We start from the raw sequence: 16277 nt of genomic DNA on the forward strand, positions 1-16277 counted from the left end.
ATTTCCCTTTCATGTTCTTTACACTGATTCAGAAGTTGTTCAGTATTATTACTTACCAGGAGAAGGTTTGGAAGTTTTTGTTGTATTTTCTTCCCTTCAAAGAAAGTGATTTTGGACATGTTTTCCCTGTGTCTCTTTGGGTGTGGCTGCACATTTAACATTTTTTAGTATTGGAAATTTTTTTTTATTTGCCCCCTACTATGCACTTAAAAAACTAACCCTTGGTTATCCATAGTGCTATCAAACAGATGAACATAGGCGCTCATGCTACTGAACTTAGATGTAAAGGGTGCCCATCAGCTGCCACACGCCAGTTTAACATGTCAGGGAAGGAAAGTCAGGCTCGTGGTTTTTTCACTTTGTGAAAAGTGAGATGGAAGACCTATAGCAGAATGGGCGTGGCAGAAAATGTTTAGCAATAATACTGCCTTAGTTGCTAAAAAGTGTTAATGTATTAATCTCTTTCTCTCTTTCTCCCCAGAATGAATTGCCAGATACCCATGCAAAATTCCATGTGCTGTTCCTTTTCTTTGTGGCAGCCATGTTCTTCATCAGCATACTGTCACTCTTCAGCTACCACTGCTGGCTGGTTGGCAAAAACAGATCAACCATAGGTCAGTTAAATGGAATATGGAACTGTACCTTGTCCAGAAAACCAACAGGTTGATGAGAATGTGAGGCCTACAGGATATGCCGTCACATATCAGTGGAACTTTTAAACATTGTGCAATATGGAGCATATTTGATGAAAATAATTAAAGGTGAAGCATACTGGAAAATGAAGCGTGTGTAGGGGTTCTCTGCTGGAGCTAAGCATGTGGATTTGTGATGAATGTTACTTTCTTTTGTTTGTATTTTTGTGGCACTGTGCATTTTTGTTGTGTTTTTATATAGTGGTAGGTGTGTAACATAATTGCTACTGGCCAGTAACCCTGTTATAATACTTCGAGTAGCTGGGTGGCCCCAACCAAAGTGAAGTCTCTACTGTATATGAACATACTACATTTTGAACCAGATCCAAAAGAGAATTCTTAAATTCTGTGAAATAAAATGGACCTTACTATTAGGACATGGCTTGTAAAAGCAGTGCAGTAAAAATTGAAACACTGATGCACATTTCCTAAATAATAAGAGATTTCGATAATTTCTATGCCTAAAGGTTCTGAATGGCATTGACCAGCATAAGCAAGTTATGTGCATAAGTTAAAATATCTGAAGTTCTTGCTAAAGCATTTTTGAAAGTGTGTTTTTGTGGGGTCGGGGGGACAGGAGACAGTTGGGTATTTCCACAACTGAATAAGTCAAGATCTTATACCTTTCAGTGAAAGTTAAATTTCTATCCTCAAAATTAAGTGGGTTGATTGAAAGTGAAATAATTTTCGGGTTGCTAGAATTTTTGATGGAGGAAAAGGAATTTCTTTGATTGCGTGACAGGAGGATTGTTTGAGTCCTTTTTCTTTTGACATATCTACAGCTAACGAATATTCAGAGTCTCTCTCTTAGATTTGAAGAAAATTTCAGCATGTTCTTTGCCCAAAAGTCAGTGGTCGTAATTGGCAACAGAGTCAGTACTTTATTCACTTTCTGGATCGTGTCTGTAAAAAGACAAGCTGTTGGTATGGGGAGACCAATGAGTCCTTTTGGTTCCTGGCCAAGGGTGTAACCTGACTGGCTACAAAAATTCTGGTGATTTGCTATAGTTTGTGGTGTGTCCGTTAACTTCCTCTGAGACCGTGGGATGCTCTTGATTCAACTTCAGACCTTGATAGAAGTGAAACAGACTGACCTGTATGGGTTTAGGTCCAGCAGAGCCTGTGGTGAATGGCTCGTAGAAGAGGACGCGTTCTGCTCAAAGGCTTCACAGGCCGAAAAGAGACTCTCCGTCAGTGAATAAGGGCTGTGGTATCTTTGGCACGCTCATGGTATTTAGCTGTGTTTCAGACTTTGTTAGATGTAAAGAGAGAAAGATGACTGTTCTGCTTACATGAACTTTCTCACCTTTCATTTCTATTGTTGTCATTAACCTTGTGATATTTTTTAATGCTTTCTGATTATTTGATGTGACTTTTTTTTTTTCCCATAATACGCATCGTCTCTGCTTGCTCAACACTTTTCACAGTGGAGAAGTTTGAGTCTGTTTATTTGTCTTCCCTGACTCCTTATCACTCTAGAGATAGCACATGTTTTTCTTTTACAGAAACATTCCGTGCACCCACATTTCGAAATGGCCCTGATAAAAATGGGTTTTCTCTTGGATGCAGCAAAAATCTGAGGGAGGTTTTCGGAGATGAAAAGAAGTATTGGCTACTCCCTATCTTTACCAGGTATTCAGTCTGAATGGAAATGAATTAGAGAATAAATTGATTCCCTGACTTTCACCTTGCTTCCCCTTCTCTTATTTAAAAAAAAAGGCACAACTGAAAAGCCACTTGGAAATCCTGCAGGGTTAATATTGGTATGGAGAAAATGTGCAGGAGAAAACTGAGCAAACTCTGTGCAGGGTTTTCATTCAAAGACAAGGGCCTTCTAAATATGGAAGTTTGGAAAGCTTTGAGAAGTGTATTTCACAAGTTGTACACCTTTTGGTGGTAGTATTAGTGTCTGATTATAGAGCAGAAATCAGCAGCTCAGAGGAGATCCAAATGCTTGAACTTCAGCTGCATTAAAACAACATAAGTTTAAAAACACCCCCTCTTACCCTTGAAAAAACTTGACAGCTTTCCTGCTGTTCCGAATGTAATGTAACTACTCCTACATTTATCCAGTCCTAAGATTACATTCGGCCTTTTGAAGGCAACTGCGAGGCTGATGTGGCCCCCGGTGCAAATTAGTTTGGCACCCCTGCTGTAGGTGACAGTTTCGGTATTGAAAGCCGCCTGAGAAAGTGCATGTAAATATGCAGTAGTGCAAAGAAAATTCTGATACAATGCAAAATACTGGGTTTAAAACTTCAGCTGAGCCAGTATTAGGGAGTGGCAGACAAGCATCAGAGCAGCTTGATGAAGCAAGACTGACCTGCTGCCCAGTCCCATCACTCCAGAAAGTCAGCAGAACAAAGTAGGTGCCATGTTTCAACACTGCTTTTGGAGGTTTATGTATCTGTTCAACATGGTGAACCCATTTGTGAAGCTGAGGTCTGGTAGCAAACAGCAGAGATAATAACAAGATCTTGAGTTGCCTCAGCTGTTTGCTCAACTACCATGACTTTCCATGTGATTCAAAAAAGAAGCTATATTTTCCATCAATCAGTCTGTTTTGCCACCACATTTTATCCTGATTAGACTTGCTTTAAAAGAAGGCTTAGCTAACCTTAGAATGATGGGCAGAGGGGAAAACATGGTGACCAGAATATTATTTATGCTACAGCTTCTGGGGTTGCAAATACCAGATAGTCCAACTATGTGTGCATGGTACCTTGGAGGAAGACTAGGGCTACAGTCTGCAGAAACACAGTGATGTTTCTGAAACACATAGACTAGTGCTGTGCTGGGCAATCCGTACTTAAGTGATAAGGCAGGAATCACTTGAGCTCCAAGATTTAATTAACTGATCAACCGGCTTAGTGGTAGAACTGCCATGTACAAGTCTGTAGTTCAACGCTGCACTCAAGTAATTGATTTGAGCCTGTGGCATTTGTCTTTTGCATGAGTACTTGTTCAGTGCAGTTAAAAGTACGAACACTGATTTGAATCTTTGTTTCTGGTTTAGTTTGGGTGACGGGTGTAATTTTCCAACTCGTTTGGTGATTGTGGATCCAGAGCAACTTACTGTCTCAAGCCAAAATGAACCTGCCAAAAGGTAACTATAGCATTTAAGATACTGATTTTGTACTGTTCTGTACTTCATCTGGAGAAAACATGGTTTGAAATTTATTTTTTAATTTTTTATGCATCTTGTTATGTTCAGAGTGAGTTAGTAAGTCGTCAGAGAAGGATAGGATGGATCAAGACTAAAAAAATGGTGCTGCTTGATGCAGAAATGCTGTTTCTTGATTTTGACCTATAACAGAATATGGTTCTATGGAAACCATAATACAGAAAGTAAGAGAGCTTACTGGCTCTTGACAACAATCTAAAAAGTCCTAGAGAAGACTGAATAATGGTCATGGAAAAAAAAGGTTTAAGATTTTTTTGGAATGAGAGAAAGGCAAGGTGTATTATTTGTGTTTCACTTCCTCCAGCATGCTTAAACAAGGGATACTGAGAGACAGTTTGCAAGAGAGCTAGATCACTGTGGCTATTGCTGGTTTTTAGCACTGGAGGGTTTTTAGCTAATTACTTTTTATCCCTCCAAAGGTGCATGTTTTGCCACTTCCATGTATTTTCAGGAAGCTTGGTTTAGATTCAAAGACACAGGAACATGTGAAACTTCTGGGGGTGTTTACATTTGTCATTTTACAAGTCTTCTGTATAGTTTGGTGAATTTGTAGCTGAAGAGTGTTGTCAACAGCAGTCACCTGAGGGTTCAAAGGCAAGTCTGAGAAGAAGTTGCTTCCAGTGCAACATAACCTGTAGAATTTACACAACAGCAAGGTATCCTTTTGCATCAGGAAGATGTTCAGCAGAAGGCCCTACCGTTTACTGATGGGATAAGATGGCATTAGGTTGTTCTTCCAGACAGTACTGGTTAGGTTTTTGTTTTAACTGTGTGGCAGTAGCGTTGTTATTAGTATGCCATTTCTTGTCTATCAGTCTGTGCTTTTTTTCCATTAGAACTGTGAGTGGCCTATGTCAGGTGGGGTTTAGACTGATGACTGGAACATACCTATAGGAGAATTAGGGTTGGAAGCAGGGGGCCATTTTTAGTTGGCAGTATAGGGGGTTTTTCGTTGTTTACTTTGCTCTTAAGTAACTTCACTACTCTAGAAATGTCTGAAATAAGCAGCTACTGCTATTACAGAATTCCTGTTGACTTTGCTTACTTTTCAGCTCTGGAGCCAATCAGTCCTTTCCTCCTCGACCACTCAGTGAATCACAAAATCGATTGCTAGCCAGTGACAGTCAGTGGGTGGAAAGTGGCCCAGAAGAGGAAAATGTTAAATCAGGTAGCCTGCACCATTACATTTCTGATTATTCTAAATTTTTTTTTTTTGTGGTGGGTTTTTCCTTTTTTTTTTTTCCTTTCTTTTTAGGCCTAAAAGGTCTTTAGGAATTGGTTTTAGTCAAGTAGAACGTCATTTGTTCTGTAGAATCAAGTCAGCATGTTTATAAGTTAAGGCTAACTTGTGTCTCATGCTCTGCTCCAAACTGAGTTATTAAACTAAGGTAGTAGACAGGTAATTCTTGCTTCCACACTTCCTGTTCTGAGATTTTCAGATCTTTTTACATTTGATTAGGGAGAGGAAAATATTTTTCTAAAATAGGCATAACATGATAAATGGTTTGAAGTCTTTGCTATTTGTTGTGCAAATCTGCAAAAACACATAATTGAAATTCTCACATTTTAGGTGCAAAAAAGCATATTATAGTTTCATTGGAAAGCTGATCTCAGCTTATCACTAACCAACCATCTCAGTGAGAAACAGGTAAGACCAACGTAATTGATTGCCATTTCTGTATATGTACCAGTAAACTAAAATAGACATCTTGAAGTCAAAAGTCACTAGTCACGGAATGCAGAGGGGTCCTCTGATGTTGGATGAGAAATAGAAAAGTCTAAATAAAACTCTGGATGGCTGTCCAGAAGACAAGAATGGGAGTAATGCTGTAGTGCAGGAAACATGGGTTGGCTAGATCTGAGATGAGTCAGACTCATCCTGTAATTTAGGTTGAAGTGGGTAGCGCTGGTTTTGTTACCTGACCAGGGAGAAGAATCTAATCTACTAAACAGGCAATTTCAAGATGAAGTGCTGTCTTGAGGAAGCGCTGCTCTTAAGGATCAGCTCCTTAACTGTTGTCTTAGTTGTTTATTGGTGGGCCATGCTCTACTTTCATACTTTAAGAAGCTGTGTGCACAAGGAAGGAAGGTCAATAGGTAACTACAGGTACCTGCATATGGACTGCTTCGTCACCCTTGGAATTGACAGTGATGTTCTGTTATCTAAGAGCTCAGCATACACTTTGCCTTCAGGAAACAGAGTGAGTGCTGCTGCATATGTGAAAATTTCCCTTAGTGTATTATATTTCCAGTGAGTAAATTAGATACCTTACCTTCATACCGTGGTGAGTTTATAAGCTCCTGTTAAGCATTTCTCTTTGGGAGAGAAACAAATCTTATTTGGACAACTAGCAACTACAGATGCTGAGAGCCAAGTCATTCACCTCCCTGCCTTTATTCTTCCTACCCAAAAAAAAGTGGGAGACAGAGCTTGCAAGGAATTCCCATTTTCTTTGGAAAGAAAACAAAATATCCGAGTTTAGTGAGCTCGGTAATTTTAGGATCACTTAATTCTTTAATTTTTTTAAATAAGCCTTAGCTAGAATCATTGTTTTGGTCAGGTTTGGGGTTTTTTGTTTGTTTGTTTTCAAGAAAAAAAAAATCTGTCTAAAAGGTCTTTGTGGGGGATGTGATGCTTGAACTAATATTGGTCAGACTACTCTGTAAACTCGTACAAAACCAAAATTAGGCTAGTTAGTGGTACTTCTGAAAAACGTACTCAACCATGAGAACCAACCAACCAATAATGATTTTTCCCTTTGCAGCTTTTCTTAACACTTTATATAAATGTGCAAGTGAATGTCCCAAGCAAGGGCTCCTTTGAGCCTCTACCTGTATAAAAATAATCTAAACAGGAGACTAAAGCTTTTCTATTCTTCATAGAAAGGAAGAGATATATTCTGAGAGCAGTTCATCCCAGCAGCCTTTGATAGGGTCAGTCCACTGACCTAGAGAGGGAGCATAAGTGACTGGCTTAGGCCAGACAATTAACTGGTAGTAGTTTGGGATCAATTTCCTTTCTATTCTCCCTCTCTAGTTAAAGTCAGGCCAAATTTCTCAAAGGAAGATTGTGTACTTTGTGTTGCAATTGCCCAGACTGCTGTAGTTTTAAAAGTTGTATAAATATGTAGTGCATAATTGCACACAATGCAAAAACATTTTGGAATGTGTTATTTCAAGTAATGGTTAAGTCAGTAGCACAGTGTTTCAGCCATTCTGAGTTCAGCTGGATTTGATCACAGTTTATGTAGGCCAAGGTGGTGAATTCTAGTCCCCCTGCAATTATAAGCCACTATGCAATGGCTGTGATCCAACATCTGTTCCATGCACTGTCACATACCCTTTGACAAACTGATAGTTGTATTTTTCAATTTTATGCCTATAAGAGGCAGCAGAAGCAATCAAAGTTATGGCTGACAAGTAAAATTTACAGATTACTGTAGAGAAAAGAGCATGATTTGTAAAAGAAAGTGACCCCCCAGCCAGCAGTTCCCCAGTCTCACCTGAGCAAATATAATTTGTGTCCCCATATCTATCAGTTGAATTAAATAAGCAATTTATGCCAATCAGGGATCCAAGAGACTTTAGCCACAGGTCAGCGGTGATGGATTGACATTCTTAGTGGAGATAATCTTCTAAAACGTAAGAGGTTTAAAACAAAACAAAAACCTCACACCTCCCAGAAGGCTAATTATGAGTTGAAGTTTCCTTAACTGCTGTCCTGAATCAGGAGTCTGTAAATTACGTTACCTAGCTGCATTCTTGTAGTGCACTATGATCTATTTTTTCAAAGCTTATGGTATAATTCTGCTAATTAACTTTTTTGTTTCACTAGGTTTCTGCAACACATTTTGTGCTTGAATATTACTTAATTTTGTTTGGAAGAAGTCGAGCAGTAAAAAAAAGGAACACGAACATTTTAGAAAGAGACAAGAAATTCAAGTTTCTGCACAGTACAATGGATTCTTGTACGCACTATTGCAGAGCAGGGAAGTTAAGACAGATGCCTTAAGATTCTTAACGTGCATTTATGCAACACTGAATTATCTACTGCTACCAAAGGGCCAAATCCTGAAGTGCCCTGCTTGGATGCACAAGGTCCGGAGTGGGAACTATGCATTTCTGTTAATGCTGCAGTGGTGGGGTAGATCGCAGGGACTCCTGCCTCCCCACGGGCAAACTTCATACCTTAGGCACTGCAGAAGTCACTTCATAGCAGGTCTCCAGGGGAAGGAAGGAAAGAAAGAAAGAAAGAAAAAAGGAAAAGAGAAAAATAAAAGGGCGGGGCGGGAGGGGGGAGGAAGTCAACATAGAGCATGGCGAGTGAGTCTGAAGTGCAACGCTACATGGTTCAAACACCAGGTGATGGGGAAGAGGACTGGATGATGTCTTTTCCCCTCTTGTTAGCCATTCTACACCATGGTCACAGCCTTCAAAGTCTTTCGGGACTGAGGATTGCTTCTGCTAGCTGTGCTTTGGAGCAAGGCAATGCCAACAACATAAAAGCCTTTTACTTAGGTGTTGCTTTTTTTGCTATAGGATTGAGCCCCCTGATCATTTTAACTTGATTTATTTAACTGTATCAAGAACAGAGTTCAAAGCAGCAACTCATTTTTTAGTTGAAAAAACATTATTACCTTCCAACAATTGTCTCTCAGCATACAAAGAAAAGCCAATCCAAAAATGAATTAACAATTGTTATGTTCTCTGTTAATGTCTGCAGTGTTCTGTATGAGGCAGTAACAAAATGGTAAAGTACCCCTGAGAAAAACCTTAGTGCAGTTGTGTGTTGTTAGGAAATGGAGCTGGAAGAGTACTGCTTTTTCTGTGGGACTCTGGATGGTTTATAAATGCTGTTTTATACTTTTGTTTTATCTTTTTAATAAAGGCACAAGTTTTTATTGGGTCTAAAGTACCATTTAAACAAGTATCCAGTACTTATGAGAAAATTAGTGTTGGATCATACATCTGTGTTAACACACTGAAAATTTGTATGCTTTAGCCTGCCACTTTCAAGTCTAGTTTAAGTGATACTGAAATTGCTAAGGATTGAGTACTTTGTGCAGTGATGTACATGTTCACAAAAGGCAAAATGTGTTTCCTATGTGAGGAATGAAGTCCCTCTGAAGCTCAAGACCTACAGCAAATATTTTTTTCCCCCCCTTCACTCCTCTACAGAGAAGTTGCTATCTCCTCTTTGGGTGGTATTGGAATTTTTGCACCTGGAAAAAGTGACAAGTACTATTTCCCTGTCTGTAACTTTTCTGATGTTCAGCTGCTGATGATTACAAACAGACATGAGCCCTTTTGGTACAGACCGAAGGCAGTAACCGAGTTGATGATCTGAACAAAAGGAACCTGTTTGGTTTCTTTCCCAGACTGATTGCTACTTAAGTCAAATATGTTTATGATGAAGATATGAAGGTATCAAGTATACTGTAAGGTTTAAAACAAGCATTTTTTTGTCTTGGAAAAAATAAATTTTTCTTGGGTATTAATCTTCTAGAACAAGAACGTTCTTTGAGAACCTGTGAACGTGATTTGTTCACTGTTGGATGTCCTTGAGACAGAAGTAATGGTCCAAACTTGCATGTTTTATAAAAGTTACAGAGTGTTTATTCAAACTTTGTAAAAGAAATTTTGCATTTGCTAATTTCAAAACTTAGAAAAACATTTGCTGCGCATTTGAAAGGTTTAGCTTTTTCTTTTTGAATGTCAAGTGAGAGGTGCTCATTTGAATATAAGCTCTCAGTAGTACGGCACCAGCAAAATTTCTTGGGGAAGACAATAGACAGAAGACTGCAGGTGTAAATGGCTTGTTCTCAGTACCAAAATTTGCAGCTCCAAACACTGGTGGAACTGTAATGAGGGCCTGGGTATCATCTGGGTTTTACTGCATCAGCGTATTGCAGTTGAGGTAACACATGCACAGTCATCTAGCAGAACTATAAGCAAAATCTGTGTCTCTAATATGGGAAATATCACTGATTCAGCAATACAGTCTCTGCTCCTCCCCCTCCTCCCCCCTAGTGCTCAATATACCCCCATATGAATGTATATATACTGTAGGCTAACATCAGTATAACTTGTTTGATTTCTTAAGTCAGGATAGTTAATCTACAGGAAAAACTGCAAGTAAAGAGACTGTGCTAACTCCATGTGTGTTCTCTAGCAAGTGCTGGTCCTCTGAAACCAGTTCTTTGTCTATCTGATGGACATTTTTGTGGCTTTTCATAAAGTGCTGATGTTTCTGACAGCTTTATGCAGATCACGGGTACATTTTGTCCCAGATTTTTATCGTATTTCAGATGAGAAAAGGAAACTAGTGTGCTTTGGCTACTCTAGAGGCCAGAGTTACTGTTGGCATAAAAGCAGGCATTACTGAAAAGTCACTTTGACAAATATCAAATGTAGTAAAATGATTCAAATATAATTCTTCCAAATTCACCACCCTCAACCCCCCTCCTTTTTTTTTTTTTTTTCTTTTTCCCCAGAGAACTGGTTCCTAAGAGAAACCCCAGACTGATAGAAAGGAATGAATTTCTCAAAGGAAATTGTACTGATGAACTCTAAATGTCGAACAGTGAGTGGGATGGGGGGGTAGGTTTTCATGTCTACAGCAGCAGGACGTCTTCTGTCTCTCAGAGTTCTGTCCTGACAGCTCCCTGGCCATAAGCAAGGGCACCCTGTATCAAAAAGTAGGCCAGGCAAAATGAGGGAGAGGGCCAGGAATGAAAAAGCTGGTGAGGAGAAGCAGCTGTGTGGGTGTTACAGGCAGCAGTGGGAATCCCTGTCAGCTGAGGCAGTGGCCTTAGGGCTGCCCCAGGAAATAGGTCCTTTTGGCCCATGCACTGAAGATCTGAGAACTCGCAGTGAACACAGCGAGAAGAGCAGCCCTGCCTGGTTCAGGAGGCCAGAAGGGAGACTGATCCTGAGAAAAGAACTGTCTAGGGGGCTGGGTCATGTTGTACATGCTGGTTTTGTGCTTTAACCTATCAGCAACTCTTGAAAATACCTAGATTGTCACTAAAAATGAACCCTTAAGCTTCTAGATCCATCAAAATAATTACTGTTGTAAGCCATAAATAGTATTGTAGTTACTGTAGGATAGTTAGCATTGGCTGCAATTAGAAACTATGCTTTAGTATTTCTTACTGGTTTTTTTCTTTTTAAAAAAATTACATACACACAAGAGTCATGTACACAAAATGACATTAAACTCCCAGTATGAGGACAGAAGCCTGATGCAGGACAAGATTTCAGTGTGATTTCTTGAGATTTCTGAAGTGTCTTGATATGATTAACGTGTCCCTGAGAAGATGAGGCAGAGAGATCCATAAATAGAAAATACTTCAAACTACACAGCTAATACTGCTTTTTTCTTACAACTATTTATTCACAGGCTCTACAACACACACATTATTGCTGCTCCTACCAAAGGCATACTATGGGAAGAGGTGTAGGTTTCTCTCGTAACTGTCGTATCGTAAGCCTTTAAAACTTCCACTTTACATATTCACAGGATTATTTTAAAGGAAGTTCAGGCACTTTTATTTTTAGGAATTTGAGTAGAAATTATGGTAAGATTTTTTGTTAAAGCTGCCCTTTGAGTGTGGAATTCGCAAGTGCCAGGCTACTTTTGGTATGCTAGTCTTAGAAACTGGTCCTGTTCTCCAGAGTGCTAAACGCCTGCAGTTTTCAGGTACTGTTTCCTCCCTTGTTTGATCTTGTGTGGCTCTTCTGTATTGTAAATAATCTCTGGGGTTTGGAGGTTTGGTCTGGTTGTAGCTCACCAGAGCCCCAAGAGGAGGAAAAAAGCAGCGTTTGCAGCAGCATCAGTGTCTGGCAGATTGATGAAGAGATGCATTGACTCTGACATAAATTAACCAGATCTGCCTAGATCTGGAGCACTGACTAACTATATAAATTAATTTAAAAAAAAAATAGTTGAGCTTCATAGTGTATGTTCTCTGAGGATAGCATCTAAAATTGTACATAAGTGTGGGATTCAGGTATATGTTTACAGAGGCTCCAAACAGCAGCTACTTTAACTCAGTGCAGATCAAGACCTCATCTCTCACAGTACCTAAAACAGTGAGGTGTGCAACAGCAGTGCAACATCAGAGGCTCTTCTATCCTAAACAGCACCAAAGAGAGCAGCTGCATGTAAAGTGATTTAATACTGAAGACATTTACTACACTCATTTCTATCAATTTATTTTGTATATATAGACAGCTTTTATATGCATTTTTCTTAATTACAAAACTGTCATGAAATGTAATGAAGCTGCAAATTGTAGTTAATGCTGATTAAAACTGGTGTTTGGCTGTTTGTTTTCTGCAGCAATTACTTGAATCTTGTTTCCATTAGGTAGTGAAGTCTGATAATGTTTACAGGATTGCTTGCTTTGTTTTGGGGGGGTTTTCCCATCCCCTGCTCCACGCAGCAGAGAGCACGTGCTCAGCAGTCAAGCAGGTGTGTTGGGGATGAAGTGCTGGGATCACCATTATTAGCACCAAAGCACTAATGGTGACAGGCAGATTCCCTTCCCTGTACACAGCTTAGCTGACAGCTTACATCCTTAGCATGTTCCTCTCTTATTTGTCCCATCCCTTAACCTGTTGCTATCAGCTCGATTGTGAGAAACTTAAATCTTTCTGAATGGCAATTTACAATCATAAAAATATCACTGAAAGAGGCAGCAACCCTGCTGTTAAAGATCTGCCCCCTCTCCCCTTTTTAACTTTGATGAATTAAACGTCCCTGGGTTATCTCTGTGATTATTTTTGTATTTTCCAGGAGGGTCAACATTTGCACTAACCACAATGTCCTGGCTGTTCTGCTTCCACATAGTTATTTTTAATTGTGCTGCCTAAACCTGTAATGAGCTGTATTTAAGTCTGAGGTAAAGTGTAAAAGATATATGTACTGATGATACATTTATTGTATTTTTTTGTATGTTACAGATAGGACCAGTCCTATGCACAGAGAAAACATGTTGCCATTTATAGTTTAATACTTGAAGTAACTTTTTTAAATGGGCTTTTATAAATGAATTAAATATAAAATCACGTTGCTTTGCCTGGAAGTTCTTTCATGTTTTAATTGTATTGTGCAATTTCCCTATATGTATAGTTTCCCATAAATGTTATCTTAAGCCATTTATAACCATTTAAAGTGCATTCAAGATTTTGTACATCAGTGTTCAGACCTGTTCATACTTCTCTGAGGTATAGTTCACGTTGAAATAAAAAAGTTGTATCATTTTAGGCCTCTTTTCCAAAGTGAAAAAATATGAATGGACTTGACACTTGAATTCATCAGTGAATGCAACTTCAGCTCAATAAAAGTATATGAAACAATCTGAAAACTGCTAAGCTGTAGCATGTGTGTATTACATCAGTGAGAAAAACTGCAAACCTGGGCAACATTTTGTAACTATTCCACAGTTTTTACACTCCAGCTGCAACAAATCTAAGATGAGGATCACTCTTGAGACATCTTTCAGGTCGCTTGAGAGGGCAAATAAAAAAACTCTGACTTGTGTCTGACTATATTCCTTCAGGACACTAAACATGACTTAGAAATCAGATTGCCACTCCCACAGGAATCAGCTGTGTTCCTTTTAGGTCAGAAATAATCTCTGTAAGAGGGCAGCAACAGCCAAGTTGACACTGACGCAACAGTGATGCTGGCATTTAAAATCAACAATCCTTTCCAGGAAGTTTAAAAAAATGGAGCATTCTACAATCTTCCCTGAGTTCCTGCCTCATACACCTAACTTTAATTCTAGTTTCTTGGTCCTTGCATGCCTGATGAAGTAAGCACTATGTCAGTAGCATCAGTTCTGCCTGAAGTATTAATGTCTACACAAGTGCCCCTTCAGGAAGGGGGTGACCAGCAAGATCCATCTGGTCAGCACCAGCAGGTACCCCCTTTCAGCAGAGCAGGGGTGTTCCAGCTTTCAAAAGGAAATGAGTGAAGTTATAAATCTAGTTCAAATCACCACTGCACTTGGTAACTCGCCCTGTTTTATGCGAAACCCCCAAAGAACAGAAGGTGGGCAGAGGGTAGAGGGCCACAGAAAGAGTCATCTGTTTCTAAAGAGACAATAACAAGAAAACATATACTGTTCTGTAGGACTACCTTTAATGTAAGATTTTGTATACTGTAGCAAAGTCTCATTTGTCATCCACCCTTCTTATATTGAATTACAAAAGTACCATACTAGGTACAACAGCAGATCCCGTGGTAGTGCATAATAAATGCCAAATATAAACATGCTGCATTATTCAAGATGTCCACCTTTTTGTCACATTTAAGTGGTTTAAATGATCGCTGATATATCTATGCTCGGGGAACTTGGATCTTGTCAGGTTTTTGAAAGCTTCCCATCTTGCACGTCTCCCTTCTGTGTTATGTCTGAACTCCTGTTCCTGTGTCAGGTAAGGTCGACTCAGCCAGTATTCATTCTCTGCTTCAATTTCCAACCTTCGGATCATTGCCTGCTTCATTGCAAGGGTAATCGCCCTTGGTCGCCTGTACTTTCCAATCCATTGTTTTCCAGGAATTCTCTTTCGGAGTAATACTGTTGTTAAAAACATTATGCCTTAAAATATAAATGAAAATAGGAAATACTCATTACCTTAGGGACAAAATAAAAAATTTAACAAGAAAAGTGGAAAATCTACACACTCCACTGCCTTTTAGCTGGCTGTTCTAAAGTCTGAAGTTCAGAACCTGATACAACGAACCATTACATACAGTAGACAGTACAATGACGTATTGGAATCAGAAATCTTTATTTAGCTAAACAGTTAACTCATCCTTATGCTGAGATTGAAGCATGCCCTCTATAAATTATTCATGAAAAATCCAGTCCGAAGTACTATTAAAGGATTCACTTCATTCACTCCAAATAGCTAACTGCATTGTCAAAACAGGGAGTATTTCCAGGTCCATCTGCTAGATCCTGATCTGGCCTTTCCTCAGTATTAAGTTTTGAATGACAGCCTCTCCATAAACTTACTAGTGTAGAATTATCCAGTCTTGTTTTTGAACCGGGGGAAATCATGTTTGTAGAGAAAAACAACATCCCACGTTAGAGCAACTAGCGTTAAGTAGAAAGCACAGATACAGTGTCCAACATAATACATAGGTGTAACAGAGGCAAGAAGGGCCAAGCTACATTCAGATTTGACACACACACTCTCCATTAACCTATTAGTCCTAAAAATGCCTCACTCCTAAGTCTCTCATTACACAGCACCTGCATCAACTAGTAAGTCAACCAAGCACTTGAGCCCAGCATAAACCAGCACTACTGCTGAGAAAAACCACCCCGCCAGACCCCATCTGTATGGGAATGTAGCAGAAGACTTGCCGAGGAGGTTAGTTAAATGCAAATATGCTCAAGTGACTTGCACCTGTCTGTAGAAAAAGCACATACATCACACTAATTGTTTTACTGGCCTTGTGTGCTTGATGAGTAGAACCTCTGTGTTAGATAACACAGGCCCGTGAGAAACTCTAGGCACCTTATCACTACGTCTGAAGTTCCTGCTTTGTTGTGAGAAAGAGCAGGAGGCTGCACCTGCCTGAAGCCTCGAAATCCAGGCGAGCTCAGCAGGCCCAGTGATCTTCCAGCAGGGCTGAACGTACCAGCGCCTGCGCCCCCACTTGTGTCACCTCTGCCTGGGAGCTCAGGTGCGACTTCGGAGATCCCCCAGTAGAAAGGTAACTAAAATAAAACTTGCTCTTCGCAATGCATTCGTGGCCTCTGGCTCTTCTTGCAATGTGCCTGCGTATGTGCACACACCGTCCCCGCGGTGCAACCGCTCCCACGTTCCGCTCCGTTCCAGCTGAGGAGCGAGCCCGTGCGGCCCCGGCGCCGCCGCTGCCCCAGGCCCGGGTCCCGCGGGCGGGGCCGGGCTGTCCGCCCTCAGGCCGGCGCCCGCTGCAGCCCCGGCCGGCAGCGGAGCCGACGTGCGCGGCGCCACAGCCGCCCACCGGGGCCCACCGGGGCCCACCGGGGCTGTCGGTGCCACAGGACCCACCGGGGCCGCTCGGCATCCGGCAGCTCCGGGCGGGTCTCGGCCCGCGCGGCGCAGCGCTGCTGCTCGGGGAGAGGATCCCCGCCTGTTCCTCACAGGGTTATCTCCAGCCCGATGGACACCGCAGCCAACCCGCCAAGACACCCCGCGCTGGGGGCGAAGCGGCGCCCCGAGCCCTGTCACTGCCGCGTCCTCCCTCACTCACCGGCTCCGGTGGCGGCTCCGGCCGCACGGCGGGAAGCAAAATGGCGGCGGACGGGGGCGGTGGGCGGCCCGGTCTCGCGAGAGCTCGCGCGGGGCGGGCGGGGCGTGGCGGCGCCAATGGGACGCGCGCTGCCCGCGGTTCG

The 16277-nt window shown here is 41.1% G+C and overlaps 2 protein-coding genes across 3 annotated transcripts in view; one reads left to right on the forward strand and one right to left on the reverse strand.

The window, feature by feature from the left end:
* ZDHHC20 (zinc finger DHHC-type palmitoyltransferase 20) overlaps nt 1-8139 on the forward strand; it is a 45994-nt gene extending 37855 nt beyond the window's left edge. For both annotated transcript variants that reach the window (XM_065640674.1, XM_065640684.1), the window contains 6 exons: nt 482-614; nt 2198-2324; nt 3709-3798; nt 4929-5044; nt 5447-5524; nt 7712-8139. In XM_065640674.1, the coding sequence (XP_065496746.1) occupies nt 482-614; nt 2198-2324; nt 3709-3798; nt 4929-5044; nt 5447-5484 (504 nt within the window). In that variant the 3' untranslated portion in view covers nt 5485-5524; nt 7712-8139. The remainder of the gene's footprint in view (nt 1-481; nt 615-2197; nt 2325-3708; nt 3799-4928; nt 5045-5446; nt 5525-7711) is intronic.
* Nucleotides 8140-14004: 5865 nt separating this feature from the next.
* MRPL57 (mitochondrial ribosomal protein L57) lies at nt 14005-16200 on the reverse strand. The gene is made up of 2 exons (XM_065657593.1): nt 16136-16200; nt 14005-14486 (listed from the first exon to the last, which is right to left on the reverse strand). The coding sequence occupies exon 2, from the start codon at nt 14479-14481 to the stop codon at nt 14170-14172; it is 312 nt and encodes a 103-aa protein (XP_065513665.1). The 5' UTR covers nt 14482-14486; nt 16136-16200; the 3' UTR covers nt 14005-14169.
* Nucleotides 16201-16277: the final 77 nt, after the last annotated feature.

This window comes from Caloenas nicobarica, chromosome 1, assembly GCF_036013445.1.
Source record: "Caloenas nicobarica isolate bCalNic1 chromosome 1, bCalNic1.hap1, whole genome shotgun sequence".
In the NCBI taxonomy this organism is placed as follows: domain Eukaryota; kingdom Metazoa; phylum Chordata; class Aves; order Columbiformes; family Columbidae; genus Caloenas; species Caloenas nicobarica.

Bases quoted from the DNA above. Each gene is read 5' to 3' on its own strand.
- MRPL57 (XM_065657593.1), bottom strand. From the start codon at position 14,481: ATGTTTTTAACAACAGTATTACTCCGAAAGAGAATTCCTGGAAAACAA.